The 27,985-nt window shown below is 43.5% G+C and overlaps 2 protein-coding genes across 6 annotated transcripts in view; both read left to right on the top strand.

Annotated features, from left to right (window-relative positions):
- Positions 1–8,917: 8,917 nt before the first annotated feature.
- LOC6609442 lies at positions 8,918–10,425 on the top strand. Its single transcript, XM_002034091.2, has 3 exons — positions 8,918–9,135; positions 9,240–9,378; positions 9,440–10,425. Exons 1-3 carry the CDS (start codon positions 8,944–8,946, stop codon positions 9,544–9,546), a joined length of 438 nt encoding a protein of 145 aa, XP_002034127.1. The 5' UTR covers positions 8,918–8,943; the 3' UTR covers positions 9,547–10,425.
- Positions 10,426–14,874: 4,449 nt separating this feature from the next.
- LOC6609443 (semaphorin-2A) overlaps positions 14,875–27,985 on the top strand; it is a 45,055-nt gene continuing 31,944 nt past the window's right edge. For all 5 annotated transcript variants that reach the window (XR_004361381.1, XR_004361380.1, XR_004361382.1 and 2 more), the window contains exons 1-2: positions 14,875–15,089; positions 27,392–27,984. Coding sequence is in view for 2 of the 5 variants with exons in the window: in XM_032715381.1 (XP_032571272.1) it covers positions 27,657–27,984 (328 nt within the window). In the remaining 3 variants the exon portion in view is untranslated. The remainder of the gene's footprint in view (positions 15,090–27,391; position 27,985) is intronic.

The following is a 27,985-nucleotide window of genomic DNA, read 5'->3' on the forward strand; positions in this document are numbered from 1 at the left end:
CCAAAAATACCCATCCTTATCATGCATTTCAAACTATGAAGGCATTCAGGAATGTAAATGCACTAAAGCATCATTTTAAAGCAGATCTTCTTGACTCCAATGGAACTACTTAAAACTCAAAATAGCAAAATATTTAAATGTTTCGATTATTGAAGTTTATACAAAACTATTCTAACACAATCCATTATAGTTTTCCAGTTATACAAGACCGGTTTTTTGTTACATTGTAAGTCCGAAACAAGTATATTTGATTCCCTATTACGATTAGATGGGTTCTAGATAGTTTAATTCCATGTTTCCGCCAGTGTATTGTGGGTCTAGTGTTCCACCCTGTTTAAAGACTACGTGCGGTGCGCCAGACATTCAGACATTTCCCTGGTGAGCAGACTTTTGCCCGCTCGCCCTGCACTGCAATTGTCTCGGCGGGCTTCATGCATTTTACATTTTTAATAGATTGCCTGGGATTAATAACACACGCATTCGCCCATATAGACGACCCGGATAGTACAGGGGCTAATGGGGTCCAGGGGGTGACCGCAGGTATTGGGTTTTAGTTTTGGTTTCCTTGGTCGGCCCAAGGGATGCATAACACATTGCGCGGTTTACGCCTCGACGCGTGCCCCTGGAAATCGGAAATCGGTGGAGGATATATGGGGGCTTAGGGGGTATAGGGGGCAAATCTCTGACCAAATTGGCGGCGGTGGCAATGCGTGCAATTAGCCAAGAGTGATGGAAGGGAATCTGGCTAATGGAGGATGAGTTTGGGATACTCTAACGAATGATGCGAGGCGTGGGGTAACTGCGTTCAGATGGGGGCATAATATAAATTATCATAAAGAATCACTTTTAATGAATACTCAAGGCAACAGTTTGACTTAAGGAATACAAAAGAATTTTCTAAGGAATTAATTTCCAAACTAACACTTCTTTGAACACACCTACAAAATTTCCTCCAATTAAAGAGCTGCCATCCAAAACTATCATATGCTGGCATTTGTTTTCTAACTCCAGGATGGGTCATTTGTGGAAAGTACCCCCATAACGTTAGTGTGTGCAAAGCTCTATGGAAATATTTCAATTTGAGGCGCATAAAACTTTCCGGGAAGAGGCAACCAACCAGGAGCCAGAAGCTCCGGCTTCGGAGCGTCAGAACTCACCCGAAAACTTTGGAATAACGCAAAATGTGCGGACAGCAGGAAAAGCGAAAAAGAACGAAGAAAACCTAAAGCAAAAAGAAAAGAATAAAAAGAATAGAAAAGAAAAGAAAAGCGCAAAGGGAAAAAGTGGAAAACTTCTCGGGCGAGTAGCCGCCGAATCCTTGTGGTCCTCGGATCCATGGGCCGGTGGTCCAAGTGGCAAAGTTTTGGCTGTTGAAGACATTAATTTGAGCCTTGATGATATTCAATTTAGGCACTCCGCTGAGACTTCTGGCACTAAGCCTCCAGCCTCCAGCTCCACACATTCGCGCACTCACAATGGAGGCAGCCACTGAAAAATATGACCTGACCCACGTAGGCAGTGTTCACGCCAACAGTTGTGGTCAAAATAATAGCTGCTTTACAAGCAAATTGTTCGTTTGTACCAATGGAAAATCTGAAATACAAATTATGGTAGCATAAACACAAATACTTGACCCTTTAATCATTCTTTAAATGTTTTGAACTAATTTAACTAAATTTAAATAATTTTAAAATTATGACATTGAATCAAATATTGACTTTAAAATACTTTAATTAAGTAGCACCATAATAATCAAAATAAAACAAATATTATAATTAATTATATATTATTTACCGCATCTGTTTACCTCAGAGACTACTTACAGGGGTAAGGGAAAACTTAGTGACAGCAGGAAAAGTCCCCAAAAATAAGAAAAACAACAGAGGGAAAATATATTTTTTGGCACAACTTCTACATGCACTTGCCGCGTTTGTTGGCCGCGGGTTGTTCTTGTTGCCCGAACGGCGGACCGCGCGCTCTTGGCCTGGTCAACTTTTCATGTTTGAGCTTCATTTTATTAAGTTGGCAACACTTGCACAACAGCCAACAGCCAACTGGCAAATGGAAAATACCGCCTGTGCCTACAATTTGGGGTCAGCGGCGAGCTGTGCAACTTTTCCTTGGCCCAAATAATTTTCATTTTTTTTTTGTTTTCATAGTTATTTTTAAGTTTTTCGTTTAATTTTCAATTGGCCGCCGGGCGACATTATTTTTAAAATATTCACCGAGTTGAGTTGAGACTTCTCGCGCAGGCCTTTTTCACCAGCTGTGGCCGCTTGTGTTTTAACTTGATTTGGTTGTCGCATAAGCTGCTTGGCCTTTTGTTATTATGGCTGGCATTATTGTTATTCCCTCGCTTGGTTGACCATTTATGCTTATTTATTTTCGCCCACTCGCATTTCCGTAGCATACTTTTGCGGGCAGCACCCAACACACACACACATGCACAGAGCGAGGAAAATGAGGAAACTGGTACGTGCTCGTTGTTTGGCGGGATGCGGATATTTATATATAAAATATATACATGTTCGGTATCAGCAATAATTTGTTCACAAAGAGCTGGGCCCAGAAATTCCATTATTATTATTTGCTCAGAGGTGTTTATTGATCTTCTCCAAACACGACTGTTGACACTGTCCACCGTTTGTTGGCTTGTTGATTGTTTGTCTTAGCTTTGTCTGCGGCCGGAGCCTAAGGAAAATATCGAAATACTACCATTTGCATCGCCCCGGTTGCGACAATCTAGACCATCTTATACACAAGCCCGGCTAGAGACCATAAATTTCCGGCTTTAGTGGGAGTCTGCAAGTCGGGGACACTGAGCGGAATTCCTAAATCAAAAACTGAATCAATCACTAGCATAAATATTACAAAATTAAATTGAAAATAATCCCTTTGGCATAAATCATATATGGATTACAAGCAATAATGCAATAATAAAAAAAAGCAATAATAACTATTATAACATTACCCGCAAATTAATTACAAATATTTAAGTTATTTGAGCCCCAAGGTAAACATGATGGAATTTATAGCGATGAATCAACTTAATATTTGATGAATTTGAAAATAAGCTTGAGTGCTTGATTTATTAACCCTTAAATAGCAATTTTTTCGCTCAGTGTGTGGTCGCAGCTGCTGCATTGTGAACTACTCGCAGCGATAAAGTAATGAATTACCTGGTTCTGTACAACAATAAATTGTATTTGGATTTTTATTACAACTCTGCTGATTACGCTGTCAATAGCTGGGGGAAAATATGATTTTTTTTGCCAGCTCGGCGACCTGGGCCGTTGTGTCCACTGGCATTGGCCATTTGGGCGGTGCTGCTATTGCTTTTGGCCCTTTTGTTGGCCAAATGGCAACTGGCAACGGCTGCTGCGTTGGCCTTGTTAAATTATGCTCGTCATGGCGGCACTTCCGGCCCAAAGGCGCTGCCAGCCGTCCATTGTTGCAGGAGTCGTGGAGGGAATGGATGCTGAATCCTGAGCAGAATCCCGAGGAGCTGGAGGAGCACGGCTGTCAGGCTGTCTTCGTGTTTTTTAAGTTATTGCATTGGGAATCGGCCGGCAGCTAAACACAGGAGCAGGAGCTGGAGCCGGAGCACTAGATGGAGTCGCAATTGGAGCTGATGCTGATGCCGGAGCACAATAACAAATGAATCTAGCCGAGGAGCTTTGTGGCTCCTGTTCCTTTTGGCGTGCGACAAGGCCGTGCCAGCGAAAATTCCCCTGATCCCTTATGTAATTTTTAGATTTCCTTCTCCTGCTCATTGGCCGTAGTGAAATCCATGGTTGGCATAAAAAATAAGGAAAACCAAAATGAATTAAACCTGTTGCCTGGATAGCCAACCACCAGGCAGCCCGGCCAGCTATCTGAACTGCAACTGAAACTGAAACTGAGACACTGCCAAATATGCAGAATCTTAATGAAAGTCAAGATGTCGGAGCTTGGCCAACTGGCGGTTGGCTACCTATCAGTTGTTGGCAAATTGCAACTTAAATAAAGCCAACCGAATTGGTCAGGATTGCGGAAGGCAAGCGGTAAAGGATTTCCGTCAAAACTGCCACACAGCCAGGCCAAGAGCACGCAACGAACTCTGGTTATCCTTTCGCCAGGATTTCATATCTATTTACAAGCAAATCCTGCCGCGGGCGAGGCTAAATGGAGGTGAAGTATATAAATGCAACGAGTTTAGCCCTTGAGCACATCAACCGCGTCCCTAAAGTGTGTTCACTACCAAGGCTTTCCGAAGATTTCGCGCAGGGAATCCTTGGGGCGGTGGGGAAAAGCGTGAGGATTCCGGATTCAGGATTCGGGATTGGATAGCTACCGCTGTCAAAAGTCAAAAGCTCGCAAGGAGCAGCAGCCAACAGCCAGCAGCCGCCACAAGTTGCCTGTCGACGGACAAACTTATGGCTAAGACCGCAAACAAATTTCGGGCTGATGCAATGTAGCTAAAGTTGTACGGTGCAACTTCGCTAAGCTGGACATCTTCTATATGGGTTAAATCAATATTAAAAGGAAATATTTTTTGAAATTGTATACATCTGAATATTTGTTTTATAAGAATTAGAGCAACTTAATATTTTGGTAATTTATCACTTTTATTGTTCGATTACTATTTAAGCCCTGGGATAAGCTTTTATATAGTACTGTAATCAGCTCGCTGATCTGATTAAATATTTTGCACATTTACTTGTGCAGCTTGAATTATGTAGTTTATTCACTATTTTGACTGTAGCCATATTTGGGGCTGCAGCAAGCGAATTAGATGTTGAAGAAAATTGTCTTCCTGTATGAATTTCATAATTTCCCCAAGTTTTAGTTAGGAAAGGCAAGCAATTTCCTCCTCGTCTGCTTTCTGGCTTGCTCTCTAGGTGAGTGAGTGTGTGTGTGTGTGCATACGAGTATACCCACACCATCTAATTCCCCTTTCCGATTTGGCTTTAACTTTAAAGTCCCAACTTTGCCGGCGAATTGGTTGGCTGGTTTCGGCGCTGTCTTTGGTTTTGGCCATGTCAGTCGCTGTTGTGGCTGGGGAACTACTCGTGTATGTGGCCAACTCGGATTGGATTTTCAATTTCTTCGAATGTTTGCGGATGTCATCGACAGAAGTGCGGGGGAATTTCTCCGGCCTTTGTTATTTATATTCCTCGGGCTGCTGACCCACTCAACTTAAAGAACCGATTGTGAAAGTGGGAAGTGGGTAGTGGGTAGCCGGGGCCAAAGGACAACCCTTTGTCACATTCTGCAATTTATGTTATTGTGTGCACACACCCCCCGATCTGTATCTGTATCTCAATCTATTGCTGGCATCTCTCTGTTGTGTTTATGTTCTGTGATTTCTATCAACAACTTTTACTTTTGTAAGCAAATACGGGGCGCATCTCAACCAGAAAGCAATAAAAATTGTTTACAAACATTATTTGCGTATATCCTTGAGCCGGAAGCACCTTCCATGTCCGCAACTTTTCACCATTTAAGTAGATTTCATTCTCTCTCTCTTATTTTTAAGTACACACAATAACATGCATTTGCCATGTCACTCGCTCTGTTCTCTGTTCTCTGACCTGTCTCGTCCTGCCAAGGATATTCCCATATACCCGCTCTCCTTATCTCATGTTTAGGTTTTGGGGCATTAAAGCTTCTCGCACACTCTAATAAACTAATGTCCCTCCTTTGGGGCCAACTCCTTTCTGTGCCCCTCCCAGTGGCAATGCTAGCAGTCCCAGATCCACACAGTTTGGCCCACAGTTTGCTTTGCGAAACATTTTATTTGTCGTTTCTGCCCAGCTCCTTCTCACTCGGATTACTCGAAAATGTTTGCGTCAGATTTTGGGGACTCGGCATGAAGATGATGATGGGGGTCGTGGGTTTGTCGGCGGGGGAAAAAAGGACTAAAAAAAGGGTGTCCAGGTGTTGGATTTCTCCAACTTTTCCGTGCGATTTTCCTGCCATTTTTCTTGGGTAAATCGCTTGAAATTACTTGATTGAACAGGGAATAGTGCCTAATAGTGCCACAGTTGGCCATAATTCAAGATCTACGATTGCGTATTGTCAACTTAGGGGCTGCTTAAATATTTAATTCATAGCTAGATAGAATTTTGGAGCCTAGCAGGATGACTAAGTTTCTCCTCAGTATATTTCAGATCATTAATTTTAAGATCCTGCACTGAGAAACTATTTGCATGAACATAAAGGAATTAGAGGCTTCAAATAAATTGAATAACTTTTTCCATAAAATTTAAATCATGTATATACACATATAATAATGGCATTGCCTTTTGCACATTAGGGGTGACACTTGAACCCCAAGTGGCCATCTTAATCTGACTCCAGGTTAGTTCCATCTTTGGGTAATAAAGACCTTTTTCAGCGAAGAGTGCCGCTTCCGATTTCCCAGTCCCCAGTTTCCCAACTCGACGGCTGGAAAACAACTCCATTTAGGACGCATAAAGCTGGGGCAACATGTGTGCCTGGCAAGCCGGGGAAATTCCTTATGCCAGCCAAAGTGAAACTGTCACTGACAAGGTTTTCCTCTGCGTTTTTTCTACCCAGCCGCCTTTCTTTTCCGCTCTGTTTTCTTTTTTTTTTTGGCAGAGATGTAAGGGGCAGGAACACTGGGTTGCATATTTAAATTTATGATTATGTCGTTATTCTGTCTGCCCGCATTGCTTAGGCGGCCGAAGAAAAAGTGACAGCGGGCCAAACTTAATACGAATTTATGTGCAACATATTTTTGCACTTTTTTCCCCGCCCTTTGCAGCATAAAGTGAGGCAACTAAGCGTCCACCTCATAAAGAAGGGCCAGCAGAAGCCAAAGTGGTCAACATATGCTCCATCTGCTGGACAAATACAAAAGAGAGAGATGATGAGGAGGCGCACTGGTTGCTGTTTGCTGGTTACTCCAAGGACATCGGGATTGTTTAACTGGAAAGTCTTGCCATTAAGATGGAGAACATTAAAATTCCTTTTCGCTAACCGGCAGCATTTAAATTGCATTTCAGCTCGGGGAAATGACAAATTCGTACATAATAAGAAAAGTCTGGAAGGGCGAAGAGAAATGGGCTCCATTTGGCATTTGGCAGGTGGGAGAATCTGGGACGCTGAGTTGGCGTGAAATTGAGCCAAAGCTCCGCGTCTAACTCATTTTTAAATACAAATTTATGTACACGGAAATAAAAGCCAAGCAGCGCCTTTTTTTTTTGATTAATTTGTCTTTGCCAAATGGCTGGCCATAAATTTCAAGTTAATAAAACGAGTTTTGCCCTCTTCTAATAACGAAAATTTGTCACACGCCATCCTGACAGTTCTGTGTCACCGGAAGTATGTAAGTCTGTGATCCATCCATCCCTCTGCCGCAAAATAAAACTGGCAAGTGCCGCTGATGACATTGTGGCCAACTTTTGCCAGGGAAAATTATGCCCAAAGTTCTTCCACCCTACCCCCTCCACATACATACCTACATAGATTGATGGAAAACTGGTAGGGTTAATCAATGGCCAGGCCGCACGCACCGAACAGCTCGGAATTCGATTAGAGGCGATGTCAGCAAGGCGCTCGCTCGCCTCAAGTGTCACTTGCAATTACCCAGGGGCGTGGGCTGGAAGGGGTCCAAAGTGCATTCAAATTGGCTTAAACTAAGAACGTTAAGCGTGCAGCTGTCTAATTGTATTTGCCACCAGCGCCTCGGCAACCCTTTGGCGCCCCAAAAGTAATGTAAAAGTGCCAGGGAACTTCAAGATTTATTAGCATCAAGATTAAAGCATTAAAAATTTGCAGACTGTTTTTGCCTCACGCAGACATTACGGGCAGAATTAGTGGGTGGTTGGGGGGCGTGGCAGCTGCCCTCTCATTTTTTGGTCGAGAAGGGGGTAAGGGGATGGCCGGGGCAGCCGTGGAAAGTGAGTGCAATTTTCCTTCGCTGGTCTACATCATCAATTTAGCCTTCTAACCACTTCTCCATTTCGCATACCCTGGAAATAGATGATGATTTACAATGTTAGCAATCGTAAGTTTAATTTATATTAAATGAATAATATAAAGCATGTTGTAACTACAGAAGTTTGATTAACTGAAGTTTGACTCACTGAGCAGTATTGTGGTTTTTTCCTGCTATTTGATATTAATCACTTTAAAGGGTATTGCACCATTCGATGCCAGAAGTTGACCCTAATATCTGGTGTTGCTCCCGCTGTTGTTGTTGCGGTTTCATGGGTATGAGGCTGCCGATGCGGATGAGGATTCGGATGAAGCTGCTCCTGCTTTTGCTTTCCCATCGCCGCTGGCTGTTTCCGCAGCAGGAGTGGCGCAAAAATATCAGGCACAACAACATCGCCTCGGATGGCAGCAACAACTACAGCCCGTTTCATTGCGCACTTTGTCGGTCAAAACTTTCGACATTAGCACTTAATTTACTGGCCCAACTTAATGAAGTCTACACTTCGCTAATTTACGCGAAAAGCTTCAGCTACTTAAGAGGAACATTCATCGCGGCCCAAGCCCCATAACCTCCACTCTGGTTAAAGTTTCTCATCAGCAGCTCTCACGGTAATTCAACGACACAAAAGAATTGAAATAGAAGCACTAGTGTACTGAAAATAAAAATAATATGCAGATAAGTAAATGTTTGCGATGACCTCATAAATTGTTTGCAAGCTGATTCCAGTCCACACAAATATTTTAAGTTAATATAAGTTATCTCTTTAAGTTATCTCTCATAAGTTGTCTGTTTAAAAATATAAAATAAAATATTTTTTTTATATGTAAGCCGCAAGGGTATGTGGCTTCTGTTTGTAGAATTCGATATACCCCTTATCGATTTATTATATTTTCTTTGAATAAGCTTATAGATAAGCCTTTTCCAGTTGTGAGTGTTTTGTAATTGGAGGTTTGATCAGTGTTCCTGGTTTGCTCGTCGCGTTCTGTTGAGCTGGAGAAATGTTCGGATCGCTGAATGCCAACTACGTGCGGATGGTCATTGCTGGCTCCTCCGTAGTTGTTTCGCTCCTCATATCGGGCTTCACCACCACCTGGGTGGAGATTCATAAGTGCTGGGGATTCATTGTGTGGCCTCATGTTTGCCTGCTGCAGATCGTCGGTGGAATATTTCTATTCGTGGGCTCCTCAAAGGTAAGGCAAATACCTTATTTTATAAAAGGTTATAAAAGGTATGACATTTCTTTATTAAAATAATAAGTTTAATAATAATAATAAAATACTAAATAAAATTGCAGCGTAATCACTGGCTTTTCCTGCCCTGGCTGCTGGCAGCATGCATATTTATCTACACGCTATTGTACAAATCCATCGTGTACTTCTACAATCTGGAGGGCAGAGTGTTATTCGTGGTTCCCCTGTTTCAATCCATTGCAGGTACTTTTCCTATGGCTTTTCACAAAGAATTTTTCTGTTTATGGAATCTGTTTTTAATTAGGTTTCTGGTCCTATTTCATGTACGATGTCTTCCGGGACTTTCTTCAAATGCACACTCAATCGCATCGAACCATCGCCATAATGGAGTCGTTGCAAACGGAATATTAGTGCGTTTGTCTTTTTTTCTAGCCCAGTGAAAAGCAGTTGAGCCGAGTGTATGGGGCAACTAAGTGTGAACATGGTGTTTGCTGCGGGGTGTGCTTTCGTAGCCAAAAGTAAAATAAGCGTTAAAATGTCTGCTAACCCAGTGGAAGACTGGTCGGTGGAGTGTGGGTATGGGTTCCGGGTCTCTTCTGGGGCTTTTGCGGTATCGTTGCATGCGTATTGCATTACCCGTCTCCGGTCCCCAACCAACAAACCACCCCCAACCCATTGGCCCACCCCCTTTGGCACAAAGTGGCGTATGAATAGATACATGTTTTGTTGCCCGTTTTGTTCTGTTTGCCATCCCACAAGCCCCTTCTCCGCCTGTCTGTGGACTGGTTGTCGTAATCCAACAAGCAGACAGGTTAAATACACCGCAAGGACAGACTCACACACACACACACACACATACAGTGCGGCTGCTGGAAAAAAGTGTGACAAAGATGGTGGGGAAAACTGGCGGGAAATGGGCGGATATTTGGGGAGGCGACTCGAGTCGCGCGATTCGGTTGGGAAACAGACGCATCCAAACAAACAATAATCATGCAACAATAGTGAGAGCCGCAAACAAATTGCTTTTCTATGTATACACTGGAGTACAGGGAGCTGAGTGCACAGGGGAAAAATAAGTTATATATCATAAATAACAAGATACAAAATACAAGAACAAGATATTTAAAATCTAGCATTATCAATCTATTTTGTGAATGAAATTAATCATTTAAGTAAGAAAATATTAGTAATAATGTTATAATATTGTATTTATTCCACAACAACGCAATTGTTTATTTTTAAGCTAATTGGTAGTAATCGCATTCACGAGGGATTAATATTTATTATTTATTTGATTTATAAATTTCATAAAACTTTAAAAAAAAAGTCTTAATTGATAATACGCATACGTAAACTTTGATAAGCTTTTCTGGATTTGGTACCCAAATCAATTCAACTTATAAAAAAAAAACATTTTTTAAACTTACATTTATTGAGCAACTTTGGTTTTTCCAGTGAGCGTGTCATGCTGGGGCTCACTAGCAGATTAGTTTCGTTGCGAGTATGTTTTTGAGTTTTATTTTTGTATTATTTAGTTGCCTTTTTTTGCAGACGCACCAACCACAGAGAATCAAAAGCCGCATGGGCGTAGTCAGTGACACCTAAAAAAGGGGTGTGGAGCACTGGCAATTAGAATGGAGAGCGTAAAGTTTGAATGTCCTCCCCTTCTCAGCTCCTGTGTCGTGTTCTTGTCCTCAGATCCTTGCATCTTCCCTCCCAGTCTGCGATGGGCTTTTGTTGTCTGCAAAGTTTGCCTTTGACACTGGGTGCCAGATCCGCCCCCTTTTGGAACCCCAATCCCCATCCTCAGCCACCTGGCATGCCGGCAAAATGGAATCCATTCATTCAAATCTATGTGAGCCTGTGAGCGTTAGTGTCTGTGCAGCTTGTTGAACAAAATTGAAAATTAACTATAAATTCTGTGTGGCAAAACATGGAAAAATGTTTGCGGAAATACCTGACAGACTCAGGAGGGTCAAACCAGGGGGTGGGGGTTTCGGTGCAGAAAGATCAGGTGAGGTGGCAGGGGAGGGGCACAATCGAGCAGCCGAGGTGTCAAGCGTTGCAAACACCTTGGTGACATCGAACCCTCCACACAAAGCGATTCATTGTTGCGAAATTTAATGCGAAAAACTCATTAAAATAAAAAAAGCAAACAAACTTTGAATCCACCGGGAACCCAAATTGAATCGCCCAAAATTTGTGATTGTTTTTTTTTCGGCTGTACAGTGAAGCCCTTCAAAGGTGCTAAGTACATACAAGGGGAGACAAAAAAAAACAAGCCAGGGTGTTAACCTTTATGACAAGTTGGAGCTCAAGGGGATTGTGCACTCAAAAAAAAAACAAACTAGTTTAGAACATTAATATTTTAAATAAAAGTAGAAGATAAAACTTTGTTAATAAGTATTAGAGGCAATGATGTTGAACAATGCTTGAGCATTCATTAATTTTCTTGAGTGTACCCAATGAGCAAGGACAGGCATTTTTATACCCCTTACCGGTAGAGTAAAAGTTTATACTAGATTTGGTGAAAAGTATGTAACAGGTAATGAAGAAGCGTTTTCGGCCATGTAAAATATATATATTCTTGATAAGGATCAATATCCGAGAAGATCTGTCCAGGAGTAACGGCTATAGCGTTCTTAGTTATATTAATTCGCTTGGTGTTTTGTTTTGCAGAAGTGCGACCACGCAAAAAAACAATATGAATTTTCCCCCTAAAAAAAAGGAAATGAAACCCAGACGGAAAATCAAGGAAGCCCGAGTTATTCCAAACGGCGGACCAGGAACAATCAGCTAGACTTAACTAATAAATTCCCGTGAATTCCGCACGCAGTCGAGTCGAAGCGGAAATCATTTAAGCTGCCAAATCAGCCGGCCAGATGGTCCAAACAAAAGGCCAGGGAGCAGCGAGAGAAAGGTGCCCCCAAACGGAATGGGAGCTGCAAAAAGAAAGCGATTAATATTCATTCAGTGTCGCGCGTATATCACTTTTTATTTGCACAGGGTCGTAGTTTTCTGGGCGAAAGGTAACCCTGCAGCGGTGGGCGTGGCAGGGGAAGGAATGCCGGAGCAGGCGCCGCCAAGTATGCGATGGAATTCGGCGCACGCAGCGGCAGGTGAGCTCGTGTGGCTGCTCCACTTGTTGTTGTGTTAATGCGAACAAGCGTGAGTGTGTGTGTGTGCGTGTGTGCCAACGCACAATTACATACAACAATTTGTGCTTTGTTTGGCCGCGTGTGTGTGTGCGTGGCAGGGAATCCAAGTCACCAAAGAGCAATCGTGGAGCAGCAACATGGCCAGCGGAATCAAGATGGAGGTGGATACTGTAAATGCACTCGAAGAAATCACAAGGAACTCAAGGCAAAAAGTACAACAATTACTTTGTACCTAGGAACTCAGATATCAAAATGAAATATTTCAGTAACATTGAACTACTCAACACTCTTTTTGTGGCACACAACACTAATACCTATTATTCCAGTGCCCAGCGAAACCGAGTTGGCCTGCGGAAATCCAGTTGGCTTTGTGCCGCTGACACCTCCCACCGGAGGCACCATCCCACATCCCCTCTCCCCGTGGCCCCACTCAAATTGGAAGCCCAAATATGAAGTCGAAAAGTGTGTAGGGGGGAGGGGGTTTAAAAGGGTTTGGCTAGGGACGGATGATACTATTGAGGGGCGGCTCTATCGTTCCTCCGGCGCTTAGTTTTCAATGTGAAAATTGAGAAAAATTGCCAAACGAGTTGGTAAGCGATATTCTCGGCTCCGCCTGCCGTTTGGTCCGATGCCAGGTGATGCAGTTGGGCCATTGTTGGCCCGAACCCACCTTGGCCAAACCGACTCCATCTTTGCCAGCCGTAGATGTCTGCCTCTCCACTCACTTATTGTTAGTTTCGCTCGCTTTGTTTTGACAACTTCTGGAGGAATGCTCTGTGAACTGAACGCTTCGTCAAATAAAAACGAGAATTTTTGGCTTCAGCTTACTTCCGTTTGCTTTGACTGCCTGCTATGCCTTCACTTGGCCACCCCGGCAATTGGAGACCCAAGAAGCTGCTGGCAGCCATAAAATTACGATCCAGCAGAGAGCAAATGACGCGAAACAGTCGCACGGACATGGCCAAGAGCCTCTGAGCCAAAAGGGGCTGGGGCAGCAACAACACGTTCCTTGCATAAAAATCGTGCAGGCCATGCTAAAAACGTTTATCCCTTTTAGCCCCAAGTTCGGCTCTGGAGGAGTCCTGCCAGCTCCCGCAGAACAATGGCGGCGAGACACTGAGAAAAATAAAGTAAAATCCTTATTCTTATTAGACCGTAAAGAGAAGTTGAAGTAGATTAGGAAAGTGAGTTATTCTGGAATATTTGTTGTTTCGAAACAACTTGGCTACAAGATACAGAAATATTTAGTTATATTTTGCAGTGCCTCGGATTTTTTCCAGTGCACTGAAAGAACAATTTCTTCGTCTTTAGTTTCAATGGGCCCCACGACGGACCGAAAACCATTTTAAATGGAACGTAAGCCGAGACTGATGGCCAGCAGTGGAATACGAGGAGCTGGTGGCAGGAGTGGGAGTGGCGGGCAGATAAATGCCGCATCATTGGTTATTTATATGCGTGCGGATCTCAGGTGGATGGCCCTGGCCTCAAACGATATATTTATTTGATTTTATTGATATACAAGCGGGCGTAAGTAGTGCATATCCATCTCGGCCAACGAGTGGCTTAAGTCCTTGCCGTCCTGTCATTACGGAACGATACCAGTTTCAGGTGAATGTCGGCATGGGAAATTAATTAAATCGCATTCAAATGATTGGCTACGTGCCATTATTAATTCGAGCATAAATTATTCCACATGCCCTAATTCCAAACGATTTTACCACCCCCCGCCCCCGCACAATCTGTGGTCAATCACTTGATTGGCTGGCCGCTCAACGAATGGATCTGAAAGTTTAATGCAACACGTATTGGCACTTCCAATTTATGTCAATTAAGTGAAAGTTCTATAATCGCCAAAGAAGGTGTTGGAGAAAGGACTCTTGCAGCTCACCACATCAATTACTAACCAGGGCTAATTGCGAATGTGCGGCAGTTGTCATTTTTCCTTGTGGATTGCAATTTGGATTTTGACTCGAAATTATCCGTGTACATGAAATACGTTTTAAGCAGCATTCGCAATATATATGTATATTTCAAATAAAAACTGCTAAAAACAAAGTATACTGTTAAAATCAATGTTTAAGTTGCAATTATTCAAGTTTGAGATAAATCAGCACTAAAAGTATTAGTCTAGATAAAAAGTTGTTAACAGCTTACAAACATAGAATCAATAATAAATTGAGAAAATAACTAAAATATGGTCAGAAAACATTATTTTAAAAATCCCCTCTTTGATATTCATTTTATTTTTGTACAATAAGCTTAAAAATATTTTACAAACAAATTCATCTTGAAACCAACAATTTTTCAGGGACAATGTTAACATTTTTTAGACTGTTCCCACAGTGCATGTCTGTAGGCTCAACAGCAAAACAAACTGTTAAAAATGCCGGTAGGCGCTGAGAAGTGTTCCCAGTAACAGTTGCAACGGCATTGCCAGCTCGAAACTCGTTGTTTCTACGAACTTCAGCGACTGCCAAACGAATGAGAGCGAAGCCGAAAGCCCAATAAGCCGAAGTTACGAAGTTCGAGAAAACTTCGGCGGCGGCGAAGCAACAGCGACGGATTGTTCAGTTTGTCTTGAAATCGCGACTCGAACGGTTATCGTGTGCGGATGTTGAGCCGGAAAGTGGAAAAGCGGAAAAGCGCAGTCAGAAAAACCCAGCTGAGAAAACTCGTGCAACTCGCTAGCAGTGCCCAGAAACAACAAACAAGAAGAATAAATGCGAAATATTTATAAAAAACACAGGCTTCAGTTTCAGTGAACAAGTGTGCAACATAACTCTCGGCAGCAGTGAGGTGAATATACAAATCTCGATCCCCAAAACGACTGTGCAACGCTCTCCTCCAATCCGAATCCAATCAGAATCCCACCTGAGCTGAGCGCTACCTGCCAAGCGTGTTTCACTTTGCATTACCCGCGCTGACCAGTTGATCCCAACTTGTTTGCAACCCGTTCTCTTTCGTGGCTGCAGAAAAGAGTGCGGATGCGGAATGCGGAGTGCAGCGTGTGGAAAGAAGACAAAGGAGTTATTTTTGGCCATCAGTTTGCCATTTGCATTTGTGCAGCCAGCCAAGTTGGCCCATTCAGCACATAAATTGCGAATGCAAACGGCCAAATTGTTATTGCCACTTAGAACAGCTCTAAGCGCAATTCTCTCGCCTTTTTTTCGTTCCGAGCAAAGTGTGCAATATCTTGGCCGTAACAGTAGCCACCTGGTCGCAACTTGCAGCAAGCGATTCGCGATTTGCGACTCGCGGCTACCAACAGAAAAAAAAATAAAATTGAGAACCACCAAGACACAAAAGCTGGTTGAAAAAAGTGCTGGCGATTGCATCGCATGTCGAGGTTGTTTCGCATGCCCTTGCCCCTCCACCGCCCCCTCCATGACCCACCACGCCTCTGCATACCCCCCTTGGGTTGCCCAAGAGCCCAGCAACAATGCGAACAGAAAGAACTTCAAAAGCACTCCGACCCTCCGTCTGTTTTTTGGTGATTATGAGCGCAGAACTGCAGCATAGGGTCAAGAAAAAGTGCAGCCAAGTCGCCAGTTGGATGACCTAACATTTTGAAAGCAAAATATCTTGAAATACTAAAAAAAATTGTTAGGTTGACTCATTGTGGTTCTTTATGTTTTCATATATTTAATATACTAATAGTTTATCGGATCTAAATACTTTAAGCTGGTTCTAAATATAGTTAAGCTATTTATATACAGACAATTTACTAGGTAATCGGTAAGACGCCATTAAAAAACGTAGAGACTTATAGAATGTCTTATTTTCATAATGTTTGAGTGTCTCAATTAAACATTCCGCATTATTTTATTTATTTATTTTGTAATTGCATATAATTAAAGAGTGGCGCCTTTTTAAAGAGTGTGCTACTATCAAAACTTTTTTTTATGAAATTCCCCGTTTAAGACAGAGGCGTAATTATTTTTCAAAGGGTTAAAAACGCAATGGAATTTCTGCCGCAGTCAGTTAGGGTATTAAATGCAGGGGTCACAAAAAGCGTTTCAGCTCGTTTCGCGGCGCACAATGGAACCTGAGAAGATTGGCCAGAGCCAAAAAAAGTGGCCAAAGAACCTGACCAAAAAGAAGAAAGTGCCTCGTTGGCCAAAGAAGAAGCGGGGCAGGCGGCAGGCTCAAAGCGTTTAAGCGCCTTTGACACTCAGCTGGTGGCACAAAAAGGGGGCATGGTCTTCTGGATTAGGAGATTGGTGGGTCATGTGAGACAGCTGCCAATCAATGGCAGACTAGGCCCATCACTTTGCGGCCATTTTGCCTCGTGTGGCATGTTGCATGTGTGTTACAATCGATAAAATAAACGGATAAATAAAACAAAAGCCACGAGAAAATCGAAAAAGGAAAATAGAAGAGGGAAAACGTTTTCAGAAATCGCTTCGAACTTCCCTTTTGGGCCAGGCAATGAGGAAATTATGCGCTAATGGCAGCCAAAGTTCAATTTCATAAATAGTTAACTTCAAAGTTGGTTACATTCTCCGAGGAAAAGTCAGTAAATTACACACACCGTGTGTACACACACTCAATTGCCGGATAGAGAGAGACATTTTCAGCTTATTAAATGGAATTAAGCAATTTCTGCGTTATTACCATAAATATTTGAAATCGGAGGCAAATACCTAAGCCAGGGGATTAGTTATGCCCTGACTTTACTTGCGCACTTTTATTCTTATTGATTCTTAGGCGGCAAATTAATGTTTTCATTGCGTTTTCCGTGCTCCGCCGCCTGTCCAACGGAAGTGTCGTGTGGCCCAATCAAACAAATCCTCATACTCCGAGAGAAAAAAAACATGGCCGAGAAAAAGGAGCCACACAAAGCAACCAAATTACGCCTAATGGTTTTTTAATTGTAACAATAATTGCCGTCGCCATTGCATGAACAGCAGTGGCAGCAGCAGCAATCAGAGCCCTTAAGAAGGGTGAAAATGGCCGGGGGGTAGGCATGTGACCATCCTATTAATGAGAGCTCTTGGAAATCATTTAGATGCCTCTGCAAATTGCCAGGCACTCATACAGTAGGGAAAAATGTTTTTATATATAAGGAAAATGGGTATTTATGTGATATAAATTGGCAAAATAATCAGAAATATGCGTTTTTGGAATTCTTTCACGTTTTTTAACTAATCATTTATCATGGTTTCTTGTAGATTGAAAAACATAAATAAATGGCGTACTGATTTCTATTTCATGAATGCCTTGTAGGCACTTTTCTTTAAATATTCAAAAAATAATCAACTTAAAAGTTTACCTAAAATCAATGTCCCAAAATTACTGATATTACTTAAATATTATAAACTTAAAAGATACTTAGATACTTGGGATTTTTGAATCTAAAGAGTTTTGTCACAGTTTGAGACTTTCCAAAGCCCTGACTTTTTGAATAATCAATTATAGCTATTTACACATATTACACAAAATGCATTATTTTATAATTGAAATTAAATATTTTTTTCTTTCTGTGCATTACAACAAATTTGAGGCTCATGTTTCTGCTGCGCTCGACTGTTGCTGCTGTGCAGAAGGCAGCATAATTGTTCGCTTCATGTTTGCGACTGAGTGTGCTCGTGTGCGTGTCTATAATTAAGGCCAAAAAGGCGAAATGGAAAAAAGTGCTGGCCTAAGCTATGCCACCGTCTAAACAAAAGCCAGCAATGAGACGCTGAACCTTGAACTTGCCGCCGCTGATGTGGATGGTGCTGCTGAACTCGGTTGCTATTTGGGTTTGTTTGATTCTATTCATTGTTCACTCGGCGGCAGTTGATTATGAGTGTTATTTTTTTGCTTTTTGTTTCGTGTTTCTATTTGCTATTTGCTGGCTGTTTTTGCGAGCTGGCTTGTTGCTCTTTTGCTCTTTGGTCGTTTTCGGTTAGCCAACATAGCCTGAAATGGCCGAGCGTAGCATACTTCTGTGCGCCGAGGGTCTCTAATGTGCGCCATTTTGGTTTTATGCGGGGTCGGTGCCAGTGTGTGTGTGTGCGAGTGCGAGTGTGAGTGTGCGTGTTGGCCCATTTGCCCAGAGGTCATTATAGACGCTTCCTTGGTCCGCTCGGCACGTTGTGGCCGCCAACTTCCGGTCTTGTTGCTCTTGATGTTGCTGTTGTGGCATCTGCAAGTGTTGCTGATGTTGCTGTTGCTGTTGCTGTTGCCACTTTGAGCCTTTTGGCTTTTGGCCTGGTCCAGCTCTCTAAAGTGGCAATTTGTCTAGTTCTGTAAGCGCCTCTTTTAACGATAATGATGATTGCGCATTGTTGCGTTTTTATTTCAGTGCACAACCTGTTCACACGCACACACACACACAGACAAATCCACTTGGAGTTATGCCTTTTTTTCTGTGCTTGTATGTGTGAGTGTCTGTTTGCTTAGCATTTTCCGATTTTCATTCATAGCCGCACCGTTTCCCGTTTCATCCTTTTTCGACCGTGTTCTTTCATTCGGGACTTTTATTATTTTCATTGCCATTTCTTATTCCATTTGGCCGTCTGTCAGTTGTCTGTCTTTTGGTTTATGCCTTTTGCTTTCTCTCACTTTTTCCATTTTTCCCACATTTTTCCCCCCGGTTTTTGGCCAAAACGTGTCGTCGCTGTTGTTAATTTTTAGTGTAGGACGAATGTTCGCATTTGCTTTATTGGCCATGGCCGAAATGCAATACCGTCTAGACGCCGCGTTTGTCCAGTGAGAGGCTTTTCGGGGGCCAGCCCAACAGCCCGAACCAATCGTTTGATGTTCCTATTTTTCCTATTATTTGGCTACAGTCGGTTTTGTTTTGGCCAATTCGGCATGACTGCTTTCGGTTTGATTTATTTTACATATTTTTTCTATTTGCCATTTGTTGGGTAAATAAAATCTAAAAGTTTCCATACAATTTTCGTCAATATTTAACCACATAAAATGCATTTCACATCGCTCTGTGTGTGTGTGTGCGTGCGTGCGTGTGTGTCGTAAATAATCAATAAACATTTTGCGGTTACCGACGGTCAGTGTCGTGGCCCCAGTTGACATCCATCGATGGCTATCGCACTCTGGACTCTGGACTTTGGCCGACGGCATCAGCTGATTACTTTATCACAAAAGCGTAAAATGAGGGGCCGAACGGCAGAGGACTAACACACACACACAAACGCTAACGCACACATGCATAACTTAGCCGGCATTCACGTGCTGCACCGAATGACTTTATCGACTGCCAAACGTCGCTTGGCCATTTGATGCGGACATCGATGTGCACACGTTTAACCCACTGGCAAGTATTCACACAAACGGAGCACTCGGAAAAAAAAGATTGTGCAAGAGATAAGGAATCAAAAATGGGAAATATATATTATCATTTTGTAAACCTTTTCAATCGCAGACTGTCAATTTTAGCTGCAGGCTGAAAATACCTCAAAAACTATAACATTCGAAACTGAACTTATCTGGAACTTTCAAAAACTTAAACTATTCGATATTAATGTATCTCAATAAAAACAGCTTAAATGGCTTAAAAAAGATACTTCTTAAAATGAAAAAACTTTTATTTCGAGTTATAGAAATTCCTGATAATTAACAAAAGGTAGTCTAGTCCATATACGTATACGTATATACGGTATGTAAGTTTCGGTATAGCTTTCGCCAAGATTGCAGTTTGTGTGCTTATTTTCTAGCAGTGTACTTTAGTGAGCAGCACACACACTCTGCGATAATTTTTCTGCTTTGTCGTGTGCCCTGGCTTTGCTCATGGCTCCAGTTCACATCGTCCTGGGTCCTGGGCCCTGAGTCCTGAGTCCCGAGCTCCGAGTCCTGAGCCCCCTAAATGTTTATTGCTTCATTCTGTTCATTCTGTTGCGCAATTTAATCGATGTCTGGCTGCTGGGCTGACTGCGCTACTCCACTCCACGCCACTACACTTCACCCCGTTTCCTGATCCCTGATTTTAAAGAGCGGCTAATGTAAAGCGTTGAATTATGGCAATTTGCGATTTAATGAAACTTTATTCAGCCGGCAATCAGAAGTGCTCCATATATATGTATGTACATGCGCTGCCTGTCCATCTTGATGGGGCTGCTGGTGGTGTCGTTCGGAGCGGAGATTGCGACTCACTCCGCCCAAGGATTTTGATCCTTTTAAGCAATTATCTTATAACACAATCCTGTGGGGGTCAATCCGTGCCTCATTTTGCGCTCGAATGCGCCGCACAAAGTATTTAAGTAACTCAAGCCGTTACCAACAAAACAGATTTGGCTGAAGGAGAACGGATAGTGGCTATGGGATTTGGTAGCTCGGGATTGGACCAGAGGTGGGGACGGGGTTAACCCTTTTTGTTTGCCCTCCTGGATTATGTATTTGTGTTTATCTTCAGTTTTTGTCTGCTCTGTTTTGCTGCCGCTGCTGCGAAAGAGAGAGAGCTTACCACAAAAAAAGGGGCAAAAAAATAGAAAGCCGTAATGAAATGCAAAATCGCTTAAGTTCGCCGGCAGGGGAAGCACACAGCTGCCCCGCCCCCCCAAAGCAGCCGCCCCTTTTTGTTGACAGCGTGTTAGTGGAAACTAAATGAAATTTTCTTCATGCTCTAGCTTTGTGGGTTTTTGTTTTTCCCCCCACGTTTTTCATGGCTCTGTGTCGGCTGTGTGTTAATGTGTTTGGGGGTGTCTATTAAGGGTGCTACATGTACATCAGGACAGACATCATTCTCATCATCGTTACGTCCTTGTGATCATCATTACCATCGGTGTGGTGGCTGCATTTGTAGTTGTAGTTGTACTTGCCGCCGTTACCTTGGCCCCATTGCCATTGTCCTGTGCATAATTGAATGCTCAGACGCTTTTCAAATTCCACTTAATTCCCGGGGTGCAATATGTATGGTTACATTGTGAAAAATCAGCTATCTATATACGGCATAGTAAAATATATTCAATAGAACATTCTATTATTATCTAAAACAAGGCAAAGTTAGCTATGTTAACTCACTACCTCATTTTTCTCTGTGCATATGTGTAGGAGTTACCTCCTCAATGACTTCCGCATAAGTGTTTAATTTCCTGTGTATTAACATGCTTAGCACAACAGAGAGAAGCGAATAAGCTACAAAACGCATTGCAGATATGAAAAAGGGGTTGCAAAAATTGAAAACCAGAAAAGGTGCGTTCTGTGAACCCCCCTCTGAGTGGGCTGGCATAACGATTTGTGCCAACAAATTTATTTAAAAAGGATTATCAGCAGCTAAGCGCCATGCTGGCACACTTCAAAGGCCGCCACGCTTTTCCATCGCAAAATATTTGGGGGTGGGAAGTGGGGTGTGGGTGAGGATGGGGAGCACAGAGAAACAAAGAGCAAACAAAACACGTAAGCGCCGCCATGGCATATGCAAATTTCAATGTCAGACTCAGTCTGAATTTGAATTTGAACTCGAGTATGAATTTGACATTCAATTTTGTTTTTTATGAGTTGGGGGGAAAGGATCGTGGGCTAAGTGGCTTTATTTTTGATGATTATGGCTGGGGACAGGGTTTAAATATTCAAAATTCCAACCATTTCAAGATTAAGTCCGAAGTTCCAGTAATTCGATGCGCTCACAAAAATCGAGTTCTAGGATGTCTTTTCATTTTATGAAATTCCTGCGATAACCTTTCGCTTAACATGAACTTGATGACATTTATATGCTTTTAAGGGGGTTCGCCGCCGGGTTCATATCGAGTTTAAAAATACCGAAAAAATTGTAGCAACCGAATGAGAAGGCGTGAGAAATTCAATTTGTTGTCACGTCCATCAGGTTAAAATGAAAGTGGCGGGAGTTATTTTGTGGAGCAGGGTTGGCATTTTCATGTTATTGAATACTTTAAAAGGTTTTTCGACTAACCCTCCCCCTTCACCCCATACAGTTCCGAAAATTCGAATCTTTCTCAATTTTCAGTCCTGTTTCCCGGGTCCTTTGTGGATTTCTGGGGTTGGTAAAATTCTAGTTGAAACATTTTATTTACTAATTGCTCAGAATTTGCTGTATATGTGCGTACATATTTTGGGGAAATTAGTTTCTCTTCAATGAGTGCCCGTGCGAGTGTGTGTGTGTGTGTGCATGTGCGGAAGTTCACACACGCCTGAACACTCAGAGCCTGTCACACGCACTGCTGGAAAATCCCCTTGCAGTTTTCCCTTTCGAAGTTGGCTGAAAATTTTCAAATTTCCGGCCCGCCCACTCCGCCGCACCGAAGGAAATTGTCTACGCATGTTTCTGGCACTTTTAAGCGGATATAGTATATGTGGGAAACTATTCCGCCAGCTAAGTCTGCTCCTTATCCATTATTAATACACGGCCCAAAGTGTTCAACACAAATTTGCAATTTGCTCAAGATTCGCTGGGTGGCGGGGTGGGGGAGTGAATTAGCCCGGCCAGCCCGATAAGCATTTCCCTTCGCCAATTTCACCCTCCAACTTCGACTAAATGGCATATGGATTTCCGTTGTCCGTTCGTGCCTTATCTCATTGCCATTGGCAATGTCTGTCTGATGTGATAATCCGCAGGAATTAATAAATAAACCATTAACAAATAAACTAGAGCTCAGTCCATGCACACACAGCATTGCATTGTGATGGGGTGGTGGGTGGTTGGGTGGTTGGGTGGTTGGGCGGTTGGGTTGTTGGGTGGCTGGGTGGCTGGGTGGCTGTCGGTGGTCGCTGTCCTTTGGGCAAATGTGCGTGCCGCTGGGAAACCCTTATCAAGGACTCACCAACAGCGCCAGGCAGGTCCAACCCCGACTTGACTTTCTGCAAACATCAGCAAACAAAAGCGGAAGGCTCACTCCAACACCTCACTCTTAGGATTTTTCCTTGGACAGTGGGGCAAATCCTTTAATGTGGTCGAACAATTTGCAAGAATGGAAACCTTTACACTTTTTAATAATAGAATAATATATGTTCACCCTCTTTCAACTTCACTCTTATGCGTTACCTATTATTTGATTTTTATACCCCCAACTAAAGGTCAATGCTTTGGCAATAAATTTCATTTGAGGGCGTGCCTTCAAAAAAATGGGAGTATCCAATGCAAATGGCATTTGTGCGTGTGTCGCCTGAAATTTCAGTCAATTAAATGAAAATAAATGAATTATTGATAGTTTTCATGGCTCTCGTACAACTTGAACTAAACCTTGGCCAAATGTAATTAGGGGAAGAGTCGACGGCACAGCCAGTGGAAGAATGTCATTTGAATAATTTAAACTGTTAGACGCGCTCGCCGTTCGATTGCCAGACGCAGGACACAGGACATCGGAACATCAGGAGCACAGGACACCGGGCGGTGCATGGTGGGCGGTGGGCTCTGGAGTCCTGCTCCTGACCGGAGCCACAATGACGTTAATGACAGTGACGAGCGGTTGTTTGCTTCAGTTCTCGACCAAACATTCGGCGCAAACAAACAAACAAACAAATGCACGCACGTACGCCGTGCGACGCACACTCACACTCACTCATAAAAAACAATCAAAATGCAAAACGGAACCAGGCAGACGACACTCCATGGGGAAAGACTCCGTGTATGCATGTGTGTGTAGGTACACTGCAAGAAAAATTGTGTACAAGTTATAGTTATAACTTTGCATGTTGGAGTGCACTTGATTAGAACTTAGAAGTAGCTCAGCTCAAGCTCTTGGCTTTAATTTCAACAAGAACTTCATGTCGTAGTGCATCTCCTTACTCCCTGATCCTTTTCTCTCAGTGCACGTGCGTGAGCCTTGCACCAGGAGGATCAACGACAAACACAAATGTCTCCTGATTGCAGGCAGGAAGCAACAGCTAAGGGGATGTGGCGGTTGGACCGGGGATAAAGGGGTTTCTTCGTCTGTCTGGCTATGCGACTAGAATTCAACATTTTGCCGCCATTAAAATCAAATTGCACTTTCGTGCAGCACAGGCCAGGATACTAAGCCGGAAAATCGGGTGGAGAGGGTATGGAATGGGCAGCGGGGTGGCGAAGCGACGGAGGTCACGAGCCGCGTCAACGTTTTTGGCAATTTCGGCGAAATATTGCTCTCGTTCTTCTGTAGCCATGCTTTTTTTTATGATTAATAAAAGCAAATGTAAATAGTCGCAAATAAAAAGCAGCTAAACGAAATGAAAGCAAGCGTTGCAAATGCGACCTTCAGCAGTGTGGTGCAGGTGGTTGCATTGGGCGGGGTGGGGGTGGTTGGTGGCTGGTTGGTTGGTTGGTTGCTGGGAAAACCCTCTCTCCTCGCCCCTCTCTGGTCCCACAAACATTCGCTTAATTTCTATTAGCATTGCTGTCGCTTCGTTTTCATTGCTGCGGCACGCTCCGCAGGTTGCTGAGGTTACCCAAGGGTTGGACGGGGTTGCGAAAGTTGCTGCAGGGGTGAATTAGTGGGTGAGGGGTGGCTAGGTGGCAAGGTGACCGGGGAACGCTGAGGGAATGCAACTGTCTGCCCTGCTTGATTGTTTGTATTTCTCATGGCACTCGATGTCAGTCAAAATCGCTTCGTTTTCCCCCACTTTCAAAACAGTCAAGCTGGCACAGATCGAACCACATTGGATTAGGGAGTTACAAAGCTAATTCTACGAAAAACATTATTTTTGAAATTCTTTTTTTACTCAAAGATAATTCATTTGATCATATCCATTTGAAATTTCATTAAATGGAATAAATGGATCACAAGCTTTCCACTTAAATTACGTTTAAAGGACATCTATATGCTGTGAAAAAAGTCTGTAAAGTTTAACTATAAAACGCTATTGCCACACAATTTTCGTTAGAGCTGCAGAGAATTCAACTTAGGGAACTGTGACTGTAAACCCATTCCATTCGTAACCCCAAAAAAGTATGCACCATACCACCCACCAAACCCACCCACTTTGTACTGCTGTTTGTTTTACAACGTTTTTAACTTGTTTGCAAGGATTAGGTAAGCAACTCAAACAAGAGCGAGCGCCCAGGACATCCAGCCAGCCAGGATGCAATGCGAACTCATAAAAATAGACAAAGACATGGCCTGCCAATTTTCAGTGGGAAAATGATAGCAGGGGCGTATGGGGTGCGGTGGCAAGTTGAGCAAACTCCCCGACCAGTTGCCATAGACTGATTTCCATTCAGCAACCGTTGCCAACATTAAATGCATCGAATTACATTTTCTATTAACCAACTTTAAGAGGGGCGGGCTGGTTGTTTGGGATCGTGTGGCTACTTTGTGTGTGGAAAAGGGGGAGAGGGCTTGAGGCTAAATGGGGGTCCTGTTGTGCCAGCCCTGAGCGAATGCTGCTCGTTTGTTTGCTGCTTGTTTTACAATTCGCTTTTTTAACGCTTTCGCGCTGTGATTCCTTCGTCCTGCCATCGGGTCCCTGACATTGTTGTGCGGCGCCTTGAACCTTTTGCAGTCCCTGGTCCTTGAGCCCCGCATTCTCCATCCAAGCCGCAATCCCCAACCCGTGGCACACAGCCACCCCCTGCTAACCCGTCTTGATTGCAGAAGTTTTTGTACTGCGCTTTGGCTAAGAAGCCGCTGGCTGCACGCCGTTTAGACCAGCTCCTACTCCTACTCCACCTCCAGCTTTCTGGCTTTAAGTTATGAAAACTTTTGTCGTTGTTTTTCCTGCCCGCCTTTTCTTTTGCCGCTATGTTTCTCCACCTCGCTGTTCAGGTTTTTCCACGTATTTGGTTCCTCTTTAAGCGCACATTAATCAAAGTTTTTCGCCGGGCTTAGCCGAAGTTTGAGGGCATTTATAAGGCAATTGTGGAGCTCGTTTCGTTGGCCACGACAGGTGTGTGTGGGTGCCGGCTACTTGGCCCGTTTCTTTGACGGCTGCATTGGACATTGAAGCCATATGGCATTGTGGCCTTACATTCAGGAGCGCGATAAGAAAAGAGGAAGGTATAAGGCATAATGAATATTAGCTAGTTTTTCAACAAATACATCAAAAGAGTTGTGGGAAAGTTAAAGAGCCCTTCCCATTTTACAACTTAGAATATACTTTCATTATTTTACAGGGTGGTGATTCATTGAATAGTAAATGTAATGTTGTACTATGTGGATTTTGGAAGTTTAAAATCTCTTTTATTACTAAATCGATAGTTTTGTAAGCCCAAATACATTTACTACTCCAATGATTCTATATTTGACTTCCCGTTAAGCTAATTCTTTGCCACAGTGCAGCTGGACAAACCTGTCAAACAAAAGTCTCCGAAAATTCCTGAAAACTTTCTCGTTCCCTGAGAACTGACAAGAGTTCTGGTTTCCAACTCCCTCCCCTGCTAACTCCTATTTATACTGCTCTGCCAGTGGAACCAAGTCGAAGGGCTGGGACAGCAAAAGTAAGCTGCAAGACATTCCAAAGAGCCGACTGTCTGAAGGTTACCGCACACTCACACAATGCCTAATTGTCTTTGGGCTCGACTCTGTCTGGCCGACGGCCCCTGCCCCACCGCCGCCCCCCTATTTTCCGCTTTTCCCGCACAGCACCGATTCGCCCCGCCCCCTCAGGGCCTGTCTGAGTGACTTATGTCTGGCTTTAGAGAACTTTTTGCAGCATACAATGTTGCATTGCAAATTGAAACACGCGACGCTACGCGATGCGGAGCATTGGGAAAAAAAGAAGAGAATTTCCCAGACACACACACAAACACACGGAACTACGGGCATATGCATAAATAATAATGCACGAGCATACTTTAAGTGCAGGCGTCTGCTAGGCTCAAAGCCCCGATTCTCTGTTATATTCCGGTTGAAGTTACCAAGCCCATACCCATTCCCATTTCCACTCCCGATCCCGGTGCCCTTTCCATCTGAAAACCCTTCACTCGTCTAGCCGTCTGCTCTCGCTTTGGGCTGTCCGGTTTTTCCAGGAGTTGGGCAGTGGGTGGCTTGTATGCACTTCAGTTGCTCGCTCAAAAGTGTCTGCTGCATTTACCCTTGAAAATGTAGCCGCTGCAGACTCCGCTGCACGTTGCACGTTGCACATTGCCCGTTGCAAATGAGTTCAATACACTTGGCATAAACACAAACATTACTGGGAAATCCACTCATCGCGCGGTACATTTCCCACTGCGCCGGCGTCGCATTGCCCAACTAATAATGCTCTCGACATTCTCGCTCTTTCAGGTTTTTACCGAACTCACAGCCGAACCATCGCTGCCAAGACGAGCGAAGCCCAAAGCGAGTGTGTTTATTTAACACACTTCCTCGTGGCGAAAGCCTTCAGTTCGTGTCTGCTGCTCGCGAAGTGCGCGCCACAGTGAAGAGGGAAAGCGGAAACGGAAACGAGTGCGTCGCAAGCGATAGCGGAAACGGAAGCGAAGGAACATGTGTGTGTGACGGGAAGATCTCTGCTCCCCGAATCTAGAATAGATCGTATAGATCGCAGCCAATGCCGCTCAATGCCCAGTTAAAGATTGCTCAATCAGTGAACAAAGTGAAATCCGCGAAAGTCAGTGACTCAAACTGCTGTGCTAAAAAACAACAAAAATACTCTATTGCCGACTTTAGCCAGGCCAAAAGGCAGGCAGGCAGCATGTGTGCCACGGGGAAGGGTAAGCACAGGCTCTGTAGCCTCAGTGTCCTGCTCCTCGTCCTGGTCGCCCAAACAGTGCACGTGGAATACGCCGGGGCGGATTATGAGAACACCTGGAATCTATATTACGAGCCGCCCTGCTGCACGGGCTCATCTGCTGCCCATCATCTGCGCCACCACAAAGG

Source organism: Drosophila sechellia, chromosome 2R, assembly GCF_004382195.2.
Source record: "Drosophila sechellia strain sech25 chromosome 2R, ASM438219v1, whole genome shotgun sequence".
NCBI classification, from domain to species: Eukaryota; Metazoa; Arthropoda; class Insecta; order Diptera; family Drosophilidae; genus Drosophila; species Drosophila sechellia.

Excerpts from the sequence above, each read along its gene's own strand:
- LOC6609442 (XM_002034091.2), top strand. The coding sequence starts at position 8,944 with ATGTTCGGATCGCTGAATGCCAACTACGTGCGGATGGTCATTGCTGGC. Across the intron at positions 9,136-9,239 it reads TATTCGTGGGCTCCTCAAAG|CGTAATCACTGGCTTTTCCT; the intron begins GTAAGGCAAATA and ends ATAAAATTGCAG. Across the intron at positions 9,379-9,439 it reads CCTGTTTCAATCCATTGCAG|GTTTCTGGTCCTATTTCATG; the intron begins GTACTTTTCCTA and ends GTTTTTAATTAG.